At 42.9% G+C, this 25610-nt stretch overlaps 1 protein-coding gene across 1 annotated transcript; it reads right to left on the reverse strand.

Annotated features, from left to right (window-relative positions):
- Positions 1-1942: 1942 nt before the first annotated feature.
- On the reverse strand, positions 1943-15445 carry LOC111523556 (zinc finger protein 252-like). The gene is made up of 5 exons (XM_026449704.2): positions 15421-15445; positions 10737-12665; positions 9209-9288; positions 6237-6273; positions 1943-4225 (listed from the first exon to the last, which is right to left on the reverse strand). Exons 1-5 carry the CDS (start codon positions 15443-15445, stop codon positions 4038-4040), a joined length of 2259 nt encoding a protein of 752 aa, XP_026305489.2. The 3' UTR covers positions 1943-4037.
- Between the last annotated feature and the right edge of the window lie 10165 nt (positions 15446-25610).

The raw sequence follows: 25610 nt of genomic DNA on the forward strand, positions 1-25610 counted from the left end.
TTTCACTTAGTAACCTGATATTCTGGCAAGTCAGACAACTGAATTAACTACGTTGAATATTCCACTCCAACGCCCATACGTGAACCTGGTTGTGCTCATAGCCTACTGCCTCACTGCTGTGATGTCTTGGGCAGATCCTGGAGCATGATTTTGAAGACAAACCAGGGCCCTTCTCTACATCCCCCATCTCTGCCTCTCAAGTCCAGTCAGGCTATAAACATATGACAGGGAGTAGACCATCAACTACTGTGAACTATACCAGTTCAATGAGTAGCAAATAATGTCAACAAAGTATGGCCACCAAAGTTCTCTTCTGTCACAACCGACATAGCCTGTGGTGAAAATTGCTGATGCATAGAGATATGAGGGGTAGGAGACACCATCTATTTACTACATAGCACAAGTGGGAGAGAACTATAACGAAATACCTTTCCCTCACTACATCCCAGGGTGACCTGCAAATATGCCACTTATTCTTTTCTCTTGTGAGTATAGTGAGCATGATTAAACACAGTAGCTCTCTGGGAAGAGCAAGAATAAAGGAGTCTTCAGAATGAGTTGTAAGATATGTATGATGCTTACTAAGTGGAACTCACAATTGTCCTGTTTAATGTTAGTCTCCTTGTTTTGAGAATGCTTCAGGTGACAAAGGCCTGTGCCAGCAGTACGGATCATGATGAGATTCCTGGAAGGCTGAACCTCTGCTGGTACAGGCATAAAACTCCTCCAGAAATGGCTTCTTTTTATTAACTAAAGAAACTGAAAATGCCTTTCTCCTCTCAATTTTAATGTAATTGGTTAAGCAGCCAGGAGAGGCGAGTGTGGTGGTACACACCTGTGGTCCCTGCTACTGATGAAGTTGAGGCAGGGGAATCGCTTGAGCCCAGGAGTTCAAGGTTACAGTGAACTATGATTGCACCACTGCACTCCACCCTGGGCAACACAGCATGATACTGTCTCAAAAAAAGCCATGATAAATAAAATTCAGTATAATTTGGATGAAATATTTAATGGAAAATAAAAACTTATTCCAAACGGATAAGGTTAATCTGGAGAAATGTTTTAGCCATAAAACCTAAAACTGGATTTGAGTAAACACTGAGGTTCTTAGTTAAGTAAACACCTCCATTGTATGTAAACAGGTTTAAAACAAAACAAATTATTTTCTGATTTGGTTCTGTAATCATGGGCCTCAGAGAAAGACACTGCCACAGCTTCCTAACCCTTTCGGCATTTTTTTTTTTCCTGGAGTCTTGCTTTGTGGCCAGGCTGGAGTGCAGTCGTGTAATCTTGGGTCACTGCAACCTCCACCTCCTGGGTTCAAGCGATTCTCCTGCCTCAGCATCCCAAGTAGCTGGGACTGCAGGCATCCACCACCACGCCCAGCTAATTTTTGTATTTTGTAGAAATGGGGTTTCCCCATGTTGGCCAGGATGGTCTTGATCTCTTGACCTCGTGACCTGTCTGCCTCAGCCTCCCAAAGTGCTGGGATTACAGGCATGAACCAACGTGTCCAGCTCCCTTTTGCCATCTCTTGATGGAACCTCAAAGAAGAGATCCTTGGGGGAAACTGAATTTCTTTTTGCTTCCTTCTTGAAAGTTCTCTAGAAGAAGTTGTAACTAGGTAACAAGCTCTAAGTCCCTGGCTCAGCCTGCAGGCAAGAGAGTGGGGTGAGTTGACATTGAGTTTTCACTTAACTTCAGGAGATTAAGGTTTCCAGTCACCTCAGGAAAAGACAAGAACTCTGTTCTTGCAGTGGAACATAGCTATCTGTGATGGGTAAGTGAAGACATAACCCACAGGCTCCCATTCTTGGACATTTTCCTGATTTTTCTTCATGACAACACTTCTAGAAAACCCATCTACCAAATCCTATTTAGGCAAAATGTTGGGGTCCACGTGTTTCCTAAACAAAGGAATGAACACACAAGACAACACAGGATGAGACAAACATGGCGGCTACCCGGAACGACACGCTCTGCTTTATTTTATACAGTCATTTGTGGAATGTTGCCAAGTCACAAGACACATTGTTGTTTTTCTGACCTTCCCTGACTTTCTGGATTTTCAAGATGTTTACACATAAACCAGCCCCCAGGGTCTGCTGTTTGCAGCTGGCTCCTTTGTCCTCCCTGTTTGCAGGGAAGGAATGCCCTGCTTCGTTTGCAAGAGCAGGACTTATCGGGAACGTCTCATTTGTGAGCATGTAGTCCTCTACATTTCCCCTTTTTTAATTTACAAGTTTGAATTTCTTTCAAAACCATCATTACATGTTGGGCTTGCTGGGATTCGGTGTTTGCCCTTTGGCACCGTCTCCAGCAGACTGTGAAAATGACAAAGGCAAGAACAACAATCAATATATTACTAGAAACAGAGGTCAGCAAAGTTTTTACAGGGTTCATAGGGTTCAAAGATGTCAAACTTTGTGCAATACCAGTCATCAAATCTGCACCAGTCAGAAACGGTAACTGATTGCAAAATGTTTCAGAAATGTTCTGTGTTAATTCTTGTATTTCTAGGGAAAGATTATTATGACCAATTAAAAGTCTCTTTATCTCAGTCCAATTATTTACAGTGCTGTTAAAAGGAACAGGAGTAATACAAAATTGGGTAGTATTCCAATCACATTTCAACAAAGCTCGGGTATTCAACACTGTTAGCTGATCTCCCAACCAAGAAACCACTTGCTCCAGATTATCCACTCATTCAGTCAAATGAACATCTATGTCTCGTTGCTGCTGCCACAACAAATGTGATTGTTCATGCCATTGTTGCACAAATTCTGCATTTTGTATACTCTGGTTTAGAGCTAATCCAGCAACAGCGGCGGTGGAAGCAATGGCTACAAGTCCCACCACTGCTGCTATGACGACCCCAACAATTCTCCGACTGCGGTGGACAAGATCTTGCATTACTTTTGTGAATCTGAGTAACCCCAGCAGATTCACTCCAGGCACGTGTTAAGTTCATGGGTAGCCAGGTTTCTTTTCTGGCTCTTAGTATATATATAAATCAGAATGAGACTCATTCCAATTATTATTCCACCAAGTAGTATTTATACAACTTAAGAATGTACAACTGTTTGCACAGCTAACTACCCCTGTATTATTATCCCATTTAAAAATTCCTGCCAACAACAAGTAAGGCTTTCTTACACATGCAATAACATATCTAGAACTGTTTCAATGCAAAGATATATGGAAAGTGTTAGCAATATTAGTAAGATTTAAGGACATGTTTACCGTGAAAGTGAACATTGGTTTACCAGCAGCTAGCAACTTCCAAATATGACTTTGTATTTGTGAGGTATTAGCCAAATGTGGCATAGGGGGTGATAGACCATCATCATGCCAAATAATAGTTTCATTGCCATCCGCAGAAATGCTGTGATGACCTTTATGCCAATGCAGGTTGACATGGCTGAATTTAGTCTGAAAATCTCCATGTACACTCCAATCTGTAACAAGGTATTTATGACTCTTCCCTTTTACTTCTAACAACAATCGTGGCCCACTACCTCTACATCTAGTCCACTCTACATCTAGTCCACTCTAGTTGGGAAACACCTCCGGACACATCAGGGATAGGGCATAAAGATAATGTACTTGGCAGAGTTTCATTAAGTACTGCAGTATGATTATACTTAAAACTTTGAGCCACAATAATCATAGTAAAGGCAGAGATATGACTATGGTTATAGCGAACAGCCCAAGCCTCATGAGAAAGATGCAGACAATGTGGACTACTCCCAAGACATATAGGTAACCCTTCAACCCCAAATTGATATGAACTATTTACTGTGCCAGTGTCTAATTCAGGATCCTGGTTTAAAAAAGGCAATGGCATCCAAGCAGTATCATTAGTAAATACTGGGACTTCTCTGTCTCTCCAGGCCACACACTGATATAAGGGTGGAAAAGGAATATAAGCTCAGTATGTAAATTCTCCAGCCATTACCTGATAATTTACTACGGCCAGCATAGCCAGGAATAAAGTCAGTGTGGTTCTGGGCTGCCCAGCTTGTTGAACAACCCCTTCAGCTTCTTGAGTAAGCTTTTTCAGTTGACTCCATGTCGGGGTCTCCGCACGTCGAGTCCTGAAGGTGAATGTTCTCTGAGTGATCAGATTCAGCTCCTGAAATTCCTTGAGGAACTCTTCGGATCGGCTCCTCTTCGCCATGGCACTGCTTCAGCTGTCGAGATGGAAACCACTCGCCTCCAGCACCTGTACGGACAAGAGCATAGCCTCGGCCCCACTGTAAAACTTTTCCTTTTAAATGTTGCCTTTGTAATGAAGGATAATACATCCACAGATTACTGTTTTGTGGCTTTTCTACAGGCTGTTGAAAATGCTTCACCGCTGCAGACTGCTGTAATTGGTGCCAATGGTTGAGAAAATGTAAAGTAAAAAGGGCTTTCAGAATTTGATGTTTTGGGGAATCCCTTTTTGTTTTAAAAGTTGTAATTTTAAGGTAGCATTGGCTCTTTCAATAATTGCTTGACCTTGACTGTTAAATGAAATGCCAGTGGAATGACAAATATGGTAAAAAGAAAGGAAGGCAGCCAATTTATGAGAGCAATAAGCAGGGGCATTATCAGTTTTTAGTTCAGCAGGAACTCCCCTAACCGCAAAGCAAGTAAGTAAATGAGTAATAACAGAGTCAGCCTTTTCAGAAGGCAATGGTGTAGCCCACTGGAAATGTGACCAGGTATCAATTGTATGATGAACATATTTTAAATGACCAAAAGAAGGAACATAAGTTACATCCATTTGCCAAATGTGATTTTGTTGAATGCCTCGAAGATTAATACCTGGACTTAAAAAAGGTGCAATAATAGGAGCACAAGATGGGCAGGCTCTGACAATAGCTCAGGCTTGACGGCGTGTTATAGAAAATCGCCGTTGTAATCCTAAACTGTTAGTATGATGTAGTTGGTGCTCATCCTGAGCCTGTTGGACACGTCCAATAAGTAAGGAATCAATCTGGTTATTCCCAAAAGTTAAAGGTCCTGGCAACATCAAATGGGAGCAAATATGAGTGATGAAAAGGGGGGGGCAGTGCGAGAAGTAAGAGCTATAAATAATAAAGAAAATAATTTTTGTAAACGAGTTTGAGGAAATAACGGTAAAGAAGTTTGAGATATATATTTAGTTACGTATACAGCGTATTGGGAATCACTAACTATATTACAAGGGGTTTGAGGCCAATCTTGTAGAACCGTAAGAATGGCAAAAAGTTCTCCTTGTTGTACTGACTCAAATGGGTAGTGAGAAATTTTTGAATTATCTGATGTCCAGTATCCAGCTTTTCCATTGCTGGAAGCATCAGTAAAAAAGGTAGGACCTTTAACTGAAATGTAAGAGATAGGATTATATGGCAATAAAGAATATTGTTGTAGAAAAGCAAATAATTTATTACTAGGATAATGCTGAGAAAAAGAACCAGTATACTCAGCGCAAGCCACTTGCCAACCCTCATGAGATTCCAACAGAGATTCAATGTATTGATTAGATAATCAGGTAAAAATATTTGTAGGGTCAGCACCAAGCAACTGACAAGCTCGATGTCATCATTTAATAATTAATTCAGCCAATTTATCAATATATAGGTGAATTTTCTTAATGGCTTTATTAGCCAAAAAGAGCCACTCCAGAATATTATCTTGGGGTAAAACGGCTGTTGGCGAATGGGGAGTATGAAAAAGACACAACGAAAGTGGAAGATTGGGTGCAATATAATCAAGGTGAGCTTCACTAATTCTATTTTCTACAAATGACAATTCTTCTTCTGCTACAGGGGATAATTGACGAGAACTATTTAAATCTGAATCTCCTTCCAAGGTAGCAAATAGATGTCGTAATTTGTAAGTAGGTATGCCTAAGATGGGGCGAAGCCAATTTATGTCTCCTAGCAATTTTTGAAAATCATTAAGAGTCAAAAGTTGATCTCTTCGAATTTGAACTTTTTGTGGCCGAATCTGCTTTTCTGCTAACAGGTATCCCAAATATTGAATAGGAAATTGAGTCTGTATTTTCTCAGAAAAAATATGTAAATTATATTGAGTGAATTGTTGTTGTAAGACCTGAAAAACTTGACCTTGTAGGACTTCGTCAGGAGTTGCTAATAGAATATCATCCATATAATGGTATATTAACACAGTAGGGAATTGACATCTAACAGGATTTAAGGCTCTATGAAGAAACTCTTGACATAAGGTAGGACTATTAAGCATACCTTGAGGAAGAACGTTCCATTGATATCTTTGAGTAGGCTGTCCATTATTATATTCAGGAACAGTAAAGGAAAAATTTTCACAATCTTGGGGTTGTAACGGGATAGTAAAAAAACAATCTTTAAGATCTATAACCATTAATTTCCAATTTTGTGGGATAAGAGCTGGATTAGGAAGCCCAGGTTGTAAAGTCCCCATACAGGTTGAATACAAGCATTTACAGCTCTAAGATCAGTTAATAAGTGCCATTTTCCATTTTTCTTCTTAATGACAAGCACAGGGGAATTCCATGCAGAAGTACTTGGTTCAATATGCCCCTCGGCCAATTGTTCCTTAACTAAATTCTTTAAAGCCTCAAGTTTTTCTTTAGACAATGGCCACTGTTCCACCCAAACAGGAGTTGTAGTTTTCCACTTCAATTGTAAAGCTTGAGGCCTGTGGACAGTGGCTAAGAGTTTAAAGGATTGTAGCCCATTTTGAACATCATATTTTTGGCAGCTGAAGAAATATGAGGAATGCTTAAAAAGGCACCAAATTGTTGTAAAAGATCACGGCCCCAAAGGTTAATATTAACGGGAACAATATAAAAGAACACTTTTCCTTGTTGTCCTTCAGGTCCTACACAGCTCAGGGGCTCGACACTTTGGTAGACTATAGAAGCAGTACCTAGGCCGGATAGAGTAACTGATACTTGTTTCTTTTTCCAATCATCAGGCCATTGAGCCAAACACATAATAGATACATCTGCTCCTGTGTCGACTAATCCCTCAAAAAGTATCCCACTAATTTGCAATGAACATAAAGGTTTTTGATCAGAAACTAAAGTTTCCCAGAAAACAGTTTTCCCAGTACTACTGAAACCTCCTTGACGAAACACATCTCTAGATAAGAAAGGAAAAAAAGGCAATAAAAGCAATTGTGCAATACATTCCCCTGCCTCTAGGCGCATAAATTGTAAGACTTGTACCATAATAAGCATTCCATCATTAAAATCAGGATCAATAATTCCTGGGACCACCATTAACCCCCGCATAGCGCTGCTTTGACCTAACAAAAGTCCTACATGTGCCTTTGGCAAAGGGCCACACACTCCAGTAGTTAACTTATATATTCCTTCATTAGGAGACAGAGTATAAGGTTGAGTAATAGCTAAGTCAGCAGCAGCACTCTGCTTAGTTGCACCAAAAAGCTGGGAAACAGGGGTAGGGGGTGACACGCTTAAGGATGACTCAAAATCATTCCTTGATGTTGTAAGCCATTGCTCACTGGGTATTGTGGTAGGCCTGCATTGTAATTGTTGGGGCCCCAAGCCTGTGGGCCCCGGTTCCCATTTCCCGGGAGGGGTGACAATAAATTTCCACTCTTATCAGTTTTTGAACGGCATTCATTTGTACAATGTCGACCTTTTCCACATCGTTTGCACTCCCCAGAGTGTAACTTTTTCTCTTTTGCAGTCGGGAAGCCCAGTTTTTTCTGACATTCTTTCTTAAAATGACCGGGTTTCCCACAATGAAAACATACACCTTGTTTAGAATTATTCTTTAAGGCCTTAGAATGTGCTCCAGCAAACACACGAGCATTGTAAATAGCTCCTCCAACACCTGCACAAGCCCGGATATACTCATCTAAATTAGCTCCACTGGCCTTTAAAGGTCTTAATAATTTTTGACACTCAGGATTAGCATTTTCAAAGGCCAGCACATCCAGAAGAATTTTAGAAGCAGGGCCCACACCTACTGTCTTCAATACAGCATCTTGAAGACGGGCTACAAAATCTGGATACGGCTCATTGGCTCCTTGTAAGATTTTTACAAATGATAAAGAAGTTTTACCTGCTATCTCAACTTTAGTCCATGCTTTTAGGAACAGAGTTTTAATCTGAGTGAAGGCAATATCATCTAGGCCTGCTTGAGCATTAAGAGTGGCGTATTGTCCAGAACCCATAAGCTGTTCTTCAGTAGGTCCTAGGGGATTTCGGCTAGCATTTTTCTAGCTTGTACTCTTGCTTTCTCCCACCACCAACTTTTTAATTGAAGCCATTGCGAACGATCAAGGACAGCCTGTCCCAACGTTTCCCAGTCAATCGGAATCATCATATGGTCTGAAGAGAAGGAATCGAGAAGGCCAAGAACAAACGGTGACTGAGGTCCATAATTAGAAATTGCAGCTTTCATTTCTTTCAAAAATTTAAATTGTAGGGCTGTAAAAGTCACATTCTGGCCACCGTTTGGGAAGTGAGCATTGAGGCCGAAAGCAGCCCGTGTTATGGGGAATAAATCTAATTCCTCGAAATCATCCTTTTCCTTCGATTCCTTCTTTTCTCCTACAGGAGTAAAAGGCACAGAGAAAACCTGACCTGACATAGGCAAAGAGGTTGGAGGTGGAGGCAAAGGGAAATCTTTTTCCAAAGGAGCAGAAGAGAAGGCTCGTGGCAGAGAGATAGGAGAAACAGGAGCGGCTGTACCTTGCAATTTTAACAACTGTTGTAACATCTCTAAAATATGCTGCAAATCAGAATTTCCTTCAGATGGAGGCATTAGCTCTTCTTCCAATTCCTTGTCCTCAACAACCAGGGCATAAATATGTTCCTCTCTAGGATCATTCCTCTCTAAAGCTTCAGATGCCTCACCTCCTGTGGCAGTATCACCATGCTCTGAGTCAGTTTCAAGTAACTCTAATGCCTGAGTAATGGAACTACACAAAGTCCACAAAGTCAGAGGCATCGTTTGCCCTCGCTGATGAGCTCGACGCAGGACTTTAACCACTTGTAACCATTCCTTTCGATTTAACTGTACTTTGGTTTCATATTGAAACCAGTAACAATGTTGTTGAACATGGACAATCACTTCAAAGTCTTTTCTTTTACTTCTACTCCTATAGACATCAACAGTCTCTGGAGTAACCACAAATATTCAGAGGCCAGAGAGGTGGAATTCCCCATAATTTTCCTGTGGGTCCCCCTTCATTTATTTACCTGCCCTGGGTGTTCCCCCTCCGGTTCCTTGCTCTCGTGGATCCTGCTCGCTGCACCAGATGTTGGGGTCCACGTGTTTCCTAAACAAAGGAATGAACACACAAGACAACACAGGACGAGACAAACATGGCGGCCACCCTGAACGACACACTCTGCTTTATTTTATACAGTCATTTGTGGAATGTTGCCAAGTCACAAGACACATTGTTGTTTTTCTGACCTTCCCTGACTTTCTGGATTTTCAAGATGTTTACACATAAACCAGCCCCCAGGGTCTGCTGTTTGCAGCTGGCTCCTTTGTCCTCCCTGTTTGCAGGGAAGGAACGTCCTGCTTCGTTTGCAAGAGCAGGACTTATCGGGAATGTCTCATTTGTGAGCATGTAGTCTTCTACAGTAAAATGTACAATTTCCCATTTTGAATTAATTGGATATATTGGGCCAACTACAAGACTGCAAGCTCCTTGCTGGCAGCATCTTAACTCTTGGAAACCTGGAGGTGGAGTACAGTGTTATTTGACTTTTTAGCAAGGTCTCAACTATTTTAATCTACACAAAGACTCACCTTATTTCTTAACAACTTTTGCTTATAATCATGTTTCTCTTCCCTGTGAATTATCTGATGTTGAAAAATAATACTTCTGAAGCTTAAGGTACCATACTCTTTATCACAAAATAAAAACATTTTGAAGGGGCCCAAACAAACAAAGAAAACCCCAGCCTGGTTCCATCACACTTGGAAGTGCAAGGATCTCAACTACTTTCTCTAAAGTTGAAATAAATGATACAAAAAAAAAAAAAAAAAAAAAAAAGAAAAGCTAAGCAAGTGGTCTCAAGTGAAATACCTAACTGTACCTTAAGGTCTGGTGCTATGAAATGCATCTAAATAATTAAGTTTCACATATCTACAGGGTTCAAGAAGGGGGCCCATCCTGTGAATCTGAAACAAGGTGTGCTATTGTGGGACTGTCTCTATATACTTCAGCAGCCTGACTTTAGTAAGCAGCTCACTGGGAGAGTGAAATCCCTTAAGAACTGAATCTCCAAAAGCAAAACAATAAAGTGACTCATTTCTCACCAGCATGACTCTCGTATAACTGTGAAGAATTTATAGACTAATCAGTTACTCTCCATTGTGAACCGTACAATGTTGAATGAAAGATGACTGTGCACTAGAGTTCCCCACACTTACTACATTCATAGGTTTGCTCTCTAATGTGAATTGTGTGGATTTTCTCATGACTACTAAGAGTTATTCTCTGACTGAAGGTTTTTCTCTGACAGAAGAGTTATTCTCTGACTTTAAGAGTTATTCTCTGACTGAAGGTTTTTCCACATTGATTACACGTATAAGGTCGCTCCCTACTGTGAATTCTCTGATGTCGAGTAAGGTGAGACCTTTGTCGGAAGGATTTTCCACATTCAGTGCATACATAGGGTTTCTCTCCAGTGTGAACTCTCTGATGTTGAGTAAATTGTGAATGCTGACTGAACGCCTTGCCACACTCACTACATTCATAAGGTTTCTCACCAGTATGAATTCTGTGATGCTGAATGAGAGAGGAGCGAATATTGAAGGCCTTCCCACAGTCACTGCACTCATAGGGATTCTCTCCAGTGTGAATTCTTCGATGGCGGATAAGGTGTGCACTCTGGCTGAAGGCCTTCCCACAGTCACTGCACTCATAGGGCTTCTCTCCATTGTGTGTTCTCTTATGATTAATTAGGGTGGATATCTGTGCAAAGGTTTTCCCACACTCATTACACTCATAGGGTTTCTCACCAGTATGACTCCTCTGATGTTGAATAAGGTGTGACCCCTGGCTAAAGGCCTTCCCACATTTGTGACATTCATAGGGTTTCTTTCCATTATGTATTCTCTGATGCTGAACAAGGGAAGAAAGCACACTGAAGGCTTTATCACATCCATTACATTCATAGGGCTTCTCGCCATTGTGTGTTCTTTGATGGTGAATAAGATTAAAACTCTGGCTGAAAGCTTTTTCACACTCACTACATTCATAGGGTTTCTCTCCTGTGTGAATTCGCTGATGCTGAGTAAGATGTCCCTTTTGACTAAAGGTTTTCCCACACACACTACAACCATAAGGTTTCTCTCCAGTGTGAACTATCTGATGCTGGATAAGGGGTAGACGAGCACCAAATGATTTTCCACAGTCATTGCAGATATAAGGTTTCTCTGCAGTGTGAATTCTCTTATGTTGAATAACTTGTGAGCGTTGACTAAAGGATTTCCCACATTCATTACAACTATAAGGTTTCTCTCCAGTGTGAATTCTCTGATGGACAGTAAGAGTTCGGTTCAGGCTAAAGGATTTTCCACACTCATTACATTCATAGGGCTTTTCTCCTGTATGGATTCTCTGATGCCGAATGAGAGATAATCGTGTACTGAAGGCTTTGCCACACTCCTCACAGTCATAAGGTTTCTCTCCAGAATGAATTCTCTGATGCTGAATAAGGTGTGATTGTCTGTTGAAGACTTTCCCGCATTCTCTGCACTTGTAAGGTTTCTCTCCACTATGAATTCTCTGATGATGAATTAGATTAGAGCTACGACTAAAGGCTTTTCCACACTGATTACACTCATGAGGTTTCTCTCCTGTATGAATTTTTAGATGTTGAATATAAGATGAATGTGTACTAAAAGCTTTCCCACATTTAATACACTCATAGGGTTTTTGTCCAGTGTGAATTTTACAGTGCTGAATAAAGTAAGAGTGAGCACTGAAAGATTTGCCACAATCCTCACATGTGTAGGGTTTCTTACCATTGTGGATTCTCTGATGTTTACTGAGGATAGAAGGCCGACTAAAAGCTTTTTCACATTCATTGCACTCATAGGGCTTCTCTCCACTATGAATTCTCTGGTGCTGGTTAAAAGCTGTGTTCTGATTGAAAGTTTTTCCATGCCCAGTACACTCAAATGGTCTGTCTGGATTGTTCATCCTCTGATTCTCACTAAGAACTGAAATCTGTGTGGGTACTTTCACTAACACATCTGTCTGACAGGCTCTTTCTCCTAATTGGAAACTCTGGAGGTTAGTGAGGTCCTCATGTTGTTTCAAGTTTTCTACATTTGACACACTTGGATCAAGACTCTTCTCTCTACACACTCTAACATGTTTGTCAAGATTTGAGTCTGTAATGCAGTTTTCTCCAACAGCATTTAATTTGTGGCCATTCTCTCTAGAGAGGGTTTTCACACATCTCATAGTAATTGCTCTGAAATTGTTCTTCTGGGAGAAGGATTTCTTAACTCCTTCTACTGCATATTTTCTCCAGCGATTCTCTAACTTTCCCTCAGTTTTGCTCATCTCTTCAGTTTCCTTAAATATATTCCTTACGTGATCTTCTGATTTTGCTCTCTGGGATTCCAATTCTTCAGAAATTTCCTGCTTTGGAATCAATTCCTCTTTTTCAATCATAGAATCATAGCCTGAAAGAATGAAAAAAAAAAAAAAAAGTGAAACACTTGCATTTTACTATGGGAGAAAGAATTAGAGAATAAGCAGGAATATTTACGTGAAACAAGTATCTTGTAGGATAATACTGATACTCAGAATGCAAATTTAAAAAAAGCAACAAATATGACCCCCTTGGGAAGAGGAAAAAGAGAAGCATGCTGGTAAAGCAATGAACACTGGTGTGGGAAGGAAGAAGGAAGGTAATATGCCCAAGGTCAAAGGCTTAAATCTGCAACTAGGCTGACCAGGAGGAACACATGGAGTAGGAAAGGCAAGATCTGAGAAAGGATTTGAGGAGGGTTATCAGGAAGGAGGAATTGGAGGCTGCCTCCACTACTCATGTCATTGCTGCATGCTTTGTAAACAAGGTATCTTCTTATGGCTTACACATAGCATATTCAAATATTTGTTGAAAATAAATGATAAATGACTCATAATGAATGAGGTGTACATCAGTGCAATAGATGATGAAAAAAAACTATTTGATCTGGACAACTTGGTTTCACAGAAGCAAATCAGAAAAAACAGAGAAAAGCAGCAACCTACTCAGGCCAAGGATACACAACAGTCCCAAATCACACATTTCCAGTGAACAAAAGTGTCCAAAAATTTGTGAAAACTGTAAAACTGAATTCTGAGACCCAATGAAAGCAAGCTTATTAAAAATAAAAATCCAAAACCAACCAACTAAGCAAACAAAAAAAACAAGCACTAAGTCACATAGATACAAAGACTGTGGGAAGGATAACTGAGGTCAGAACAGTAAGATGACAGCCCTGTGTTGAGATACCACAAAATAACAATGGAATCTCCCTTTTGCAAATGGTGTTTATCATTAGTTATAACGGGATGCTCCTTGAGACTGCACTGCTTGAATAGGGAGACTGAGCTAAAAATACTAACTGGATGAGCTCTAAAATTGGGCTAAATATGGCTGGGTGCAGTGGATCATGCTTGTAATCCCAGCACTTTGGGAGGCCAAGGTGGGTGGATCACCTGAGGTCAGGAGTTCCAGACCAGCATGGCCAACATGGGAAAACCACATCTCTACTAAAAATCCAAAATTTAGCTGGGCATGGTGGTGGGTGCTTCTAATCCCAGCTACTTGGGAGGCTGAGGCAGGAGAATAGTGTGAACTCAGGAGGTGGAGGTTGCAGTCAGTCAAGATTATGCCACTGCACTCTAGCCTGGGTGACAGAGCAAGACTCTGTCTCAAAAAATAAAATAATAAAATACAATAAAAATAAAATAAAATAAAATAAAATAAAATAAAATAAAATAAAATAGGGCTAAGTCATCCTAATAGATTTCCATGAACTACTCACGGTACTACAGAGGGACTGATTTTGCCATTCAGAGTATGAAAGGAAAAAAACAAACTTCATAATTTACTCTAAAACCTACAAACAGTGTCCTAGAAGATAAACATCCTGAATTTAGGAAGAAAAATTTCTGAGGTATCTGAGGAGTTGAGTCCTCAAGATACTCTCAGGACTAAAGTCTAAAAGATGATTCTATTAGGTGTTATTTTGCTGGGGAGGAGACAAAATAAATGTGAACAAAATGAGAAACCACAAGACAGAGTCATCCGTAAGACAAGAACCAACATCTCATACTAAAATTCATGTTGCCATTTCCCTCAGATATCTGGTGATCCTTGGTTGGCTGTGTGTATTTTCTTTCTCTTTTTTTTTTTTTTTTTTCCTGAGATGGAGTTTTTTTTTGCTCTTGTTGCCCAGGCTGGAGTGCAATGGCACTATCTTAGCTCACCACAACCTCTGCCTCCTGGGTTCAAGTGATCCTCCTGGGTTCAAGTGATCTTCCTGCCTCAGCCTCCCGAGTAGCTGGGATTACAGGCATACACCACCATGCCTGGCTAATTTTGTATTTTTAGTAGAGACAGGGTTTCTCCATGTTGGTCAGGCTGGTCTTGAACTCCTGACCACATGTGATTCGCCCACCTTGGCCTCCCAAAGTGCTGGGAGTACAGGTGTGAGCCACCACGCCTGGTTGGCTGTGTGTATTTTCAAATGAGACAATAAAAAGATGCTTGGGACCTCTGTGTATGAGTGTACTTGTTAACTGGAAAGGTACTTGAGTGAGGTGATTTATAAGGTCACAGCACCACTAAATACTAAAAACTGAGCTGTCTTTGCTCAGCTTTGGTTTCTTTTGAGGCAATTTCCTGGGTTTTGCCCTAAATATATGATGCCTTGCTGTTAGGTATTCTTAGTGCAGGGTAGGGAGAAGGATGTGGTGGTAGTGTCAATCATTTCTGTATTTAGATTATTTAGTTAATACCTTAGGTTCAAGTTTTTTAGGACAAAAACAAACAAACAAGAAACTTCATAAGTGGTATATTTTTCTATCAAGAGGTATAAAACATCTGGTTGTATTTTTTCATGTGATGTTAACATACTTAATGGTCATTATCTAGATTCACTTTCAAATTTGGGATTGTGAAATAGTGATGTTTCAGTTCTGTCATTCCTTGATTTTTTAGCCAAAATTTCCAAGAAGTTAAACTTCTTGTCATCAATTGGGTATCCTGCCTTTCTAGTATTGTACCTAATACTAGATGTATAATACATCTAGTAAAGGCAGAATGCTCAATTCTTTTATTTACCAGTTTTCAGAGTGATGAAACAGTTTCCTAGGTCTCCTCAAAGGTGACCAATGAGTAGGACTTTTTTTTTTCTACCAGCCTTAATAAAGCCTAGGACCAACCTTTGATAAGGTGATCCAATGACATGTTATCTTCCTGTCAAAAGGAGACTTAATCCTCTCAAGAGGATATCATACAGAGCCTCTATGCCTTTTTATCTATAATAATTAACACTCAAGAGCTGGCACAGTGGTGCATGCCTTTAATCCCAGAGACTTGGGAGGCTGAGGTGGGAGAACTGCTTGAGCCTGGACATTCCAGACCAGCCTGGTAAGCATAGAGAAATCCCATCTCAAACACACAACACACACACCACTCAAGTATCAGAAAGCATGTGGGGAAAAAAAAGAAAGAAAAAATAAGAGATCAAGAGAGAAAATACATGATAGAAACAAACCCACAGGGGTCCCAGTGGCGTGGGCAGTGTATGGAGCAACAGTAGGCAGCCCAGCTTCAGGAGGGCTCTTGGCAAACTGCATCCCACAGGTACCTGCCACATACCCTCCCTGCTACCAAGATGCCCAAGAGGAGGGTCAGCTCAGCTGAAAGGGCAGGGAAGGAAGAAGAGCCCAGGAGGAGACTGCTGAGGTTGTTAGCTAAACTGATTCTGCAAAAGTGGGAATGAAGCCCAAAAAAGGAGGAAGGAACAAATATTCAGACAAGAATGCAAATAAAAGAGAAAACGAGAACACAACAACAAAACTGGCCAAAGTGACTAATCAGGAAACTAAAAATGATTCACCTGCAGAAAATGAAAGCTATGGTGGCAGGCATCAGTAATCCCACTTACTTGGGAGGCTGAGGCAGGAGAATTGCTTGAATCTGGGAGGTGAAGGTTGCAGTAAGCCAAGACTGTGCCACTGCACTTCAGCTTGGGTGACAGAGCGAGAGTTCTCCAACAACAACAACAACAACAACAAAAAAGAGAAGGCAGGTGCAGTGGCTCACGCCTATGATCACAGCACTTTGGGAGGCTGAGGTGGGCGGATCACTAGGTCAGGAGATCAAGACCATCCTGGCTGACACGGTGAAACCCCGTCTCCACTAAAAAATACAAAAAAATTAGCCAGGCATGGTGGCAGACGCCTTTAGTCTCAGCTACTCGGGTGGCTGAGGCAGGAGAATGGCATGAACCTGGGAAGCCGAGCTTGCAGTGAGCTGAGATCGCGCCACTGCACTCCAGCCTGGGCGACAGAGCAAGACTCCATCTCAAAAAAAAAAAAAAAAAAAAAAGAAAGGAAAGAAGGAAAGAAAAGAAGAAAATAAAATAAAATTGAAACTAAAAATGAGAGCTGGGTGTAGTGGCCCACGTCTATAGCCCCAGCTACTCGAGAGACTCAGGCAACAGGATGGCTTGCAACCAGGAGTTAGAGGCCAGCCTGGGCAACATAGCAATACCCTATCTCTAAATACAAAAACAAAACAAGTCAGCCAGGCATGTGACTCAAGCCTGTAATCCCAGCAGTTTGGAAGGCTGAGGCAGGTGGATTGCCTGAGTCCAGGAGTTCGAGATCAGCCTTAGCAAAATGGCTGCGGAGGTCTCATAATTATGGCGGAAAGCGAAAGGCAGGTCTTACATTGCAGCAGACAAGAGACAGAATGAGAATTAAGTGAAATGAGCTTCCCCTTATCAAACCATCAGATCTTGTGAGATTTATTCACTACCACAAGAACAGTATGGGAGAAACCGCTCCATCTCCCACCCGGTCCCTCCCACAACACATGGGAATTATGAGAGTACAATTCAAGATGAGATTTGGGCAGGAACACAGAGTCATACTGTATCACCACATATTCAAGAAGCTCTGAGAATCCTAAGATACAAAGAAAACCACACCTGGGTATAACACAGTCAAAACTACTGAATACCTGAGGAAAAAAATATCAAAAAACAGCACGAGGAAAAAGACATGTTATCTTCAAGGTAACAATAAGACTGAAAGCTGACTTTGTGATTTTAGAGGTGGAAAACAGCAGACAAAAGAACATTTTTCAATTTTGAAGAAAACAACTGCCATGCTAGAATTCTACATACACCAGAAATATTATTGAGAAATAAAAGCTTGAAAATTCCACTTCCAGGATAACAGTATAAACTGGAATTCAGTGGATTCACTTCTTGCAAAACAAAGCAAGAACTATTTAAAAAGAAAAAAAAAAAACCAAACAACCACTGAAAGTCTCTAGCAATTGCCCTGAGGGAAAACAGCAGAGGAAGAAATATTTATGCAAGAAATTCTACTACAATTTGGTAAGAATAGGGAGAGTACATAGAATTCCTCGTTTTGTTCTCCCCCCTCTTCTCCTCCATCCTCTCTCTCACTTCCCTCTCTCTTCTCCCCACCAGCCTCCTTCCTGGAGAGTTTGTGGCATTTGAATCACAACCTGCTCCACCCCCTCCCTTACCTCCAGCTCAGTACAACAGATGGTCCACTCTAGGCAGATGTGGCCAAGAAGGGGCTCCCTCTCCCCTCAGTTTCCAATGAAAGCTTACCATATCTCACCAGAAGGATAGGCCTCCAGCAGTTTTCATCCCCTCCAACTCCAAGTTAAAGAGGCTAAATTCCAGTGAATGAGGCTGACAGGACAAGGGCTCCCTTCCTTCATTCAGCTTCTCTCCAAGGGCAGAGGCATAGCAGGCCAAGACTATTTGGGACCTGACTGCTCTGGCCCCAGCTTGCTCATAGGTATAGGTTCCACAATGTGAAGACCATAGACTACTGCCTCACTCACTGCCCAAGGAAGTGGCTCCGAGAGTCTGCCTAGGAGGAGAGGCAGCCCATCAGAGAATTCTCAAGCTCTTCCTTAAAGAACTGACTTTATTTGAAACAGAGCATAGGGGAGGTTCAAGTCTAGGGTAACTACCAAGAATAGCTCTTTAAATTAATAAGACACTAAACCACAGGTCAGCTGGTTTATCAGAGAGAACTAGGGAAAGAGACAGCTTCTGGAGTCAGAATAAACCTCAAAGATGGACTTTAAACAATACTCCTGCCCAAATTTAATTGGATCAGACTGCTGAGCAATTCCTGTCCTCGGGCAGGGGTCCCCAACCCCTAAGCCATGGACCGGTTTTGATCTGTGGCCTGTTAGGAACTGGGCTGCACAGCAGGAGGTGAGCAGTGGGTGAGTGAACGAGCATTACTCCCTGAGCTCTGCATCCTGGCCGATCAGCCACAGCACTGGATTCTCATAGGAGCATGAACCCTGTTGTCAACTGCAGATGCAAGGTGTTTGGACGAATGGAGGCAAGATGGTGCACTTCTGGGTTCTTCTTCACCACCAACTCTTCCCGCGCGCGCGAAAATGCAGCCGGCGACCTGGGAAGGTGCAGACCAACTGGGCATGCACCAGGTCACGTCAATCCGAAGAGACCAAGATTTACCTGGTCACACCTGCGGAATGCCCCCTGACATGCCCGTGCCCCGCCTATTGCCCTCCCACTCCTAGAAAAGCCACTCTTGACCAGAGTCCCACGCGGCCTTCTCACAGCCCCACTCCTGTCGGGATGTCGGGACTGTGGGAACTCCGTCTGAGAGCTTCACCGGGGGGACTCTGTTGGCCTCCTTTGCCGGAGGCCGATAGACTTCTCCCCCACACCTTAGGTTACCAAAATAAACTTGCAGCTTTGCTCCTACCCTTGCCTGGTCACTGGTTCTTTTGTGCCCGCTCGGCTGGTCTTAGAAAAACAAATCAGTTGGTGCCGAAGACCCGGGAGGAGACCCCTCCTCAGGCCTCTAAGGGTTGAGGAACCTCCTCCTGCTCCCACACCGCAGACGGACCAGGACCTCAGACCTGCTTCCCTCACTCTCACGGCCTCTCTGGGGTAAGTGCCCTTGTCTCCTCTTTACCTCCCTCGGCCAAAAATCCTGCACGGGTCCGAGGTCCATTTTGAGCCACCATGTGGCTCGGGAGACCCGTTCAGGACGGAGACGTCGGCCTGAAGGTAATCTCCACTTTGGCTCCATGAGCCTCCAGTCTGTCTCTGCTGGTTCCAAAGGACGCTTTGAAGCTAGGCAGAGATCCACTTCCATTTCCATTGTGTCCATTGTGTAGGGAAACCCCCAGTCCAAATTTCCAAAGAGCACTGGCCTCTCTGGGGTAAGTGCCCTTGTCTCCTCTTTACCTCCCTCAGCCAGAAATCCTGTGCAGGTCTGAGGCCCACTTTTGAGCCACCAAGTGGCTCGGGAGACCCGTTCAGGACGGAGACGTCCGCCTGAAGGTAATCTCCACTTTGGCTCCATGAGGCTCCAGTCTGTCTCTGCTGGTTCCAAAGGACGCTTTGAAGCCAGGCAGAGATCCACTTCCATTTCCATTGTGTCCATTGTGTAAGTAAAGAGGAAACAAACGGGAAACCCCCCAGTCCAAATTTCCAAAGAGCACCCCCTTAGGGTGCCTCCTAGCCATTTTAAAAACCTTACAGCTTGAATAAGACCTTAGGAGGAAGCGGTTAATTTTCCTTTCCACTGTGGCGTGATCGACCTGAGCAATTTCTGCCAGCGGCTAAGCAAGTGGTCCAAAATTAATTACATACAAGGCTTTTGGGCCCTACGTTCTCGAACCTACCTGCCCTACACTCCTCCTTCCACCCCCTCCCTTCCTGCCCAGACTCCTCCTCCTCCCCCCATCCAGACTCCTCCTTCCTCCTCCTTATCTACTAGTAATCCACTTGGTCCCATGCCTCCTTCGGGGCCCCCAACTGGCTGTCTTGAGTCCCCTATCTCTGCCCACACCCTCCTACAGTGTTAGCACCTTTGCGAGAGGTGGCTGGGGCGGAGGGGGTAGTCAGAGTACATGTCCCTTTTTCATTGGCCGATCTTTCCAAAATTGAGAAGCGTTTAGGTGATTTCTCAGCTAATCCTACCATATACATAAAGGAATTTAGACACCTTTGTCAGGCCTATAACTTAACTTGGCATGACCTCCAGGTTATCCTAACCTCTATCCTAAACTGACTGAGGTTCTAACCCAGTATACCCGGTTAGATCCGGCCTCCCCCACAGGGGCCACCATTTTGGCATCTTATTTCATTTCTCAATCAGCTCCTGACATTCGTAAACAACTTCAAAAGGTAGAGGATGGTCCTCAGACACCAATACAAGATCTAGTTAAATTAGCCTTTAAGGTCTATAACTCCAGAGAGTAGACGGCTGAGGCACAGCTCCTAGCAGCGGCTTTACAGCCCAGTCGTAACCCCAGACCAGAGAACACACACTCTGCAGACTCCAAGGCTACAAAAGGAGCCTGCCTGCTATAAGTGCGGCAAGGCAGGACACTATGCCAACAGGTGTCCGCAAGGTCCCCGAGCCCCAACGCAGCCTTGCTATAAGTGCAAGGCATCAGGACATTGGGCCAGTGAATGGCCTAACCCTCGTCCACCAGCAATCCCCTGCCCTGCTTGCCAGCAGGGAAGACACTGGAAGTCTGATTGCCCCACCCTGAGAACAGGTGCCGCGTCTCCACGTGACCCCCTTTCCAAGGATCCTGGGAGCTCCTTCCAGCTCCTACATCTGGACGACGACAATTGAAGGTGCTGAGACTCGGGGACCCCCATCACCCTCGCCGAGCCGCGGGTAACTCTCCTGGTAGCGGGTAAGACAATTAATTTTTTAATCGACAGAGAGGCTACCTATTCTGTTTTGCCGTCCTTCTCTGGACCTAGCCTTCCATCCAATATCTCTGTAGTAGGAGTAAGGGGAAAGCCATCCACTCCATGAAAAAACTCCACTCCTTAATTGCTGCATGGCCAACAACTACTTTGCGCACTCGTTCCTCATTCCCAGTTAAAAAGGGCCCCTACTGAAAGCAATCAGTGGAAATCAGTTTGGCTTTCCTCCACTCGCCTCAAACTTACTAAATTTTCTTAACTATCTCATACTCCCCAACCTTGCCGGGACCTTCCTTCTGGGTTTTGCCCATATTCCAACAAATGCTTCCATTCCTCATTCCTATACTAATACTGTGCCTTATTTTATTTTTCATCTGTGCGTCCAAATACCAACCATAGGCCTCGACCTTAATGACGCCCCTTAACAGCAGGAAGTAGCCAGACAGACCACGGCGCCCCTTTATCACTATTATCAATAAAAGGTTGGACTGTTTGGACGAACGGAGGCAAGATGGTGCACTTCCAGGTTCTTCATCCCCCCTCCCAACTTTTCCCGCACGCACGAATTACGCAGCCGGCGACCCGGGAAGGTGTAGACCAACTGGGCATGCGCCAGGTGACGTCAATCTGAAGAGACCAAGATTTACCTGGTCACACCTGCGGAATGCCCCCCGACACACCCGTGCCCCGCCTATTGCCCTCCCACTCCTAGAAAAGCCACTCTTGGCCAGGGTCCCGCGCGGCCTTCTCACAGCCCCACTCCTGTCGGGACTGTGGGAACTCCGTCCGAGAGCTTCACCGGGGGGTACTCTGCCAGCCTTCTTTGCCGGAGGCTGACAGACTTCTTCCCCACACCTTAGGTTACCAAAATAAATGTGCAGTTTTGCTCCTACCCTTTGCCTATTCGCTGGTTCTTTTGTGCCCGCTCGGCTGGGCTTAGAAAAACAAATCACAAGGGATCTAGGTTGCGTGCTACTTATGAGAAGCTATTGTTAGATAATCTGAGGTGAAACAGTTTCATCCCAGAACCATCCCTTCTCACTTAATCCATGGAAAAACTGACTTCCATAAAACTGGTCCCAGGTGCCAAAAAGGTTGGGAACCACTGCCCTAGGGCACTGTCAAAAACACCAGAGCAATCTGCTGCAATTAGTGGACCCTAATGGGAATGATGTAATACCATCTGAAGTAGATAGCTTCACAGGCAGATCAGGGAGAGAGACAGAGAGCTGTGCCAAAAAGGTTATCATTGCAGGATGACTCTGATTATGCTCTAGGCTCCAGATGGTGAAGAAAATGTATGCCACTGAAATAGTCTCACTAAGTCATAAAAACATAAACTAGCAAACAACAAAAACAAGCTCTAGAGAAGGGGTGGGGGAACCAGTAACCAGAATTCCTATATTACCTAAAATGTCTGTTTCCCAAAAAATCAGGAGACACGCAAATCAATCAATCAATCAATCAATCAATCAATCACAATAAAATGTGACCCATAACACAGGAAAAATGCAAGAAGACAAACTGCCTGTGAGAGGGGCCAGAAGTCAGATTTAACAGATTTCAAAGGAGCTATGATAAATATGTTCCAAAAACTCAATGAACCATGCTGACTGAAGTAAAATTAGGTATGAAGACAATGTCTCATCGAGTACAGAATATCAATAAAGACAAAAATTATTTAAAAAGCAACTAAATGGTAATTCTGAAGTTGAAAAGTACAATAATCTGAAATAAAAATTAATTTGTGGGGCCAACAATAGATTTCAATGGTCAGAAGAATCAATAAACTTGAAGATAAATTGTGAGAAAAAAGAATTTTAAAAAATGAATGGAGCCTCAGGCAAGTGTGGAATACCTTTAAGCACATCTATACACACACAATAGAGGAACCAGGAGAGAAGACAGAGAAGGTGCAGAAGAAAATATATGAACCACCAATGGTCAAAGAACTCTGAAAGGAAAATATCTTGGGCCCCCAAAATCACTAAGGAAAACTCAAGCTGGGAACTGCTTAGGGCAAACCTGCTTCCCATTCTATTCAAAATTATCCCTCTGCTCATTGAGGTAGATGCATATCTAATTGCCTCCTTTGGAAAGGCTAATCAGAAACTCAAAAGAAAGTAACTATTTGTGTCTCACCTATCTGTGATCTGGAAGCTCCCTCCCCACTTCAAGTCTTCCTGCCTTTGCTTCAAGTTGTCCCACCTTCCCAGGCCGAAAAGATGTACTTCTTACATATATTATTGATGTGTCATGTTTCCCTAAAATGCATAAAACCAAGCTGTGCCCCGAACACCGTGGGCAAATGTTGTCAGGACCTCCTCAGGCTGTGTCACAGCACATCCTCAACCTTGGCAAAATCAACTTTCTAAATTACCAGAGACCTATCTCAGGTTTTCTGGGTTCACAGAACTAATCAAAAGAGTTTAGAAAGTATCTCAAAATAAACACGGAAATGCTGTCAGGCCTCTGAGCCCAAGCTAAGCTATCATATCCCCTGTGACCTGCACGTACACATCCAGCTGGCCTGTTCCTGCCTTAACTGATGACATTCCACCACAAAAGAAGTGAAAATGGCCCGTTCCTGCCTTAACTGATGACATTATCTTGTGAAATTCCTTCTGGCTCATCCTGGCTCAAAAGCTCCCCCGCTGAGCACCCTGTGATCCCTGCCCCTGGCCACCAGAGAACAACCCCCTTTGACTGTAATTTTCCTTTACCTACTCAAATCCTATAAAACAGCCCACCCCTATCTCCCTTTGCTGACTTTCTTTTCGGACTCAGCCCGCCTGCACCCAGGTGAAATAAACAGCTTTGTTGCTGAAAAGACTAAAAAGGCAGAAATGAAATCGACAGGCAGACAGCCCGGGCGGCACCCTGAGCCTGGTTAAAGATCGACCCCTGACCTAACCGGTTATGTTATCTATAAATTCCAGATGTTGTATGAACAAGCGTTGTGAAAGTCCCTGTCCTGTTCTGTTCTGTTCTGATTACCAGTGCTTGCAGCCCCCAGTCACATACCCCCTGCTTGCTCAATCGAAACCACCCCCCTCCCACCCATGGTTAAGCTAGCAGTTTGTCTTAAAAAAAAAAAACCCCTAGACGTTTGTGGTTTAAAAAAGGGCGGGAGCCAACCAGAAACGGCCAAATGTTCAAACTTCAAAATGTCAACCAATCCCAATCTTGTAACTGCAAAAATGCTCTAATCTTCTGTAACCTGTTTGTGCCTTACTATAAAAAGTAGGCTTGAGCTGTGCTTGGGACCTCTCTCTTGCCCTCCTGACTACGCCTGTACGGAGAGAGGTCCGGGTTCGAACCTGCAATAAAGTGATCCCGGCCGCTTGGCTTTGACTTCGGTTTCTGGTGGTCGTCTTTGAGGGGCGTCTCGGAACTCAGGGCACAACAATGCTCACACAACGCTTGTTTGGTGGTCTCTTCACAGGGACGCGAGTGAAAAATGCAACATACCAAAACTTGTGGGATGAAGCAAAGGCAGTACTAAAAGGGAATTTTATGGCAATAAATGCCTCCATTTTAAAAGATCCAAAACAATCCCAATTTTATACTTCAAGGAAGTAGAGGTGAACAAACTCACCCCAAAGTGAGAAGGAAGGAAATAATTGAGATTAGAGTAGACATAAATACAATCTGTAGAAAGCAATAGAATAGAAAAACAATAGAAAAAACAACAAAACAGTTGGTTTTTTGAAAATAACAAAATGGATAAACTTTTAGCTAGATTAAGAATAAAAGAGAGAAAACTCAAAATCAGAAATGAAAGAGACATTACAACTGATGCCACAGAAATTAAAAGATTGTAAGATACTGCTGTGAACAATTACATGCCAACAAATTGGACAATGTAGAAGAAATGGATGAAATCTCAGAAATATACAACCTACCAAGACTGATTCATGAATAAATAGAAAGTCTGAGTAGACCTATACCTAAAACAAGGAGACTGAAGCAGTAATCAGAAACCTCCCAATAAACAAGGCCCAGGCCAGGTGTGGTGGCACATGCCTGTAGTCCCAGCTACCTGGGAGGCTGAGGAAGGAGGATTGCTTGAATTTGGGAGTTTGAGACTTCAGTGAGCTATGATCTCGCCACTGCACTCTAGCTTGGACAACAGTGAGATTCTCTCAAAACAGACAACAAAAATCATATGTTGAATCACAAGGTGATGGTGTTGGGAGGTGGGACCTTTGGGAGGTGATTATGCAGGCAGGTCCCTCATAATTGGGATTAGTGCTCTTATAAAAGAGACCCCAGAGACCTTTGCTCCCTTTGCCATGTGAGGACATAGCAAGAGGTTGCAATTCAGAAGGGGCTGTCATTAGAACCTGATCATGCTTGCACCCTAATCTTGGACTTCCAGTCTTAAGAACTGTGAGAAATAAAGATATTTATTGTGCAGAGGAGGTCAAGAATGCAGTGAGCTATGATGGCACCACTGTACTCTAGCTTGGGCAACAGAACAAGACCCTATTTAAAAAAAGATGGGCTAAGTTTTTTTCTCAAAGACGACACATAAATGGTCAACAGGTATTAATATATGAAAAGATGCTCAACATCATCAGGAAAATGCAAATGAAAACCACAAAGAGGTATCACTACACACATTAGAATGGCTATTACTTT

This window comes from Piliocolobus tephrosceles, chromosome 7 (assembly GCF_002776525.5).
Source record: "Piliocolobus tephrosceles isolate RC106 chromosome 7, ASM277652v3, whole genome shotgun sequence".
NCBI classification, from domain to species: domain Eukaryota; kingdom Metazoa; phylum Chordata; class Mammalia; order Primates; family Cercopithecidae; genus Piliocolobus; species Piliocolobus tephrosceles.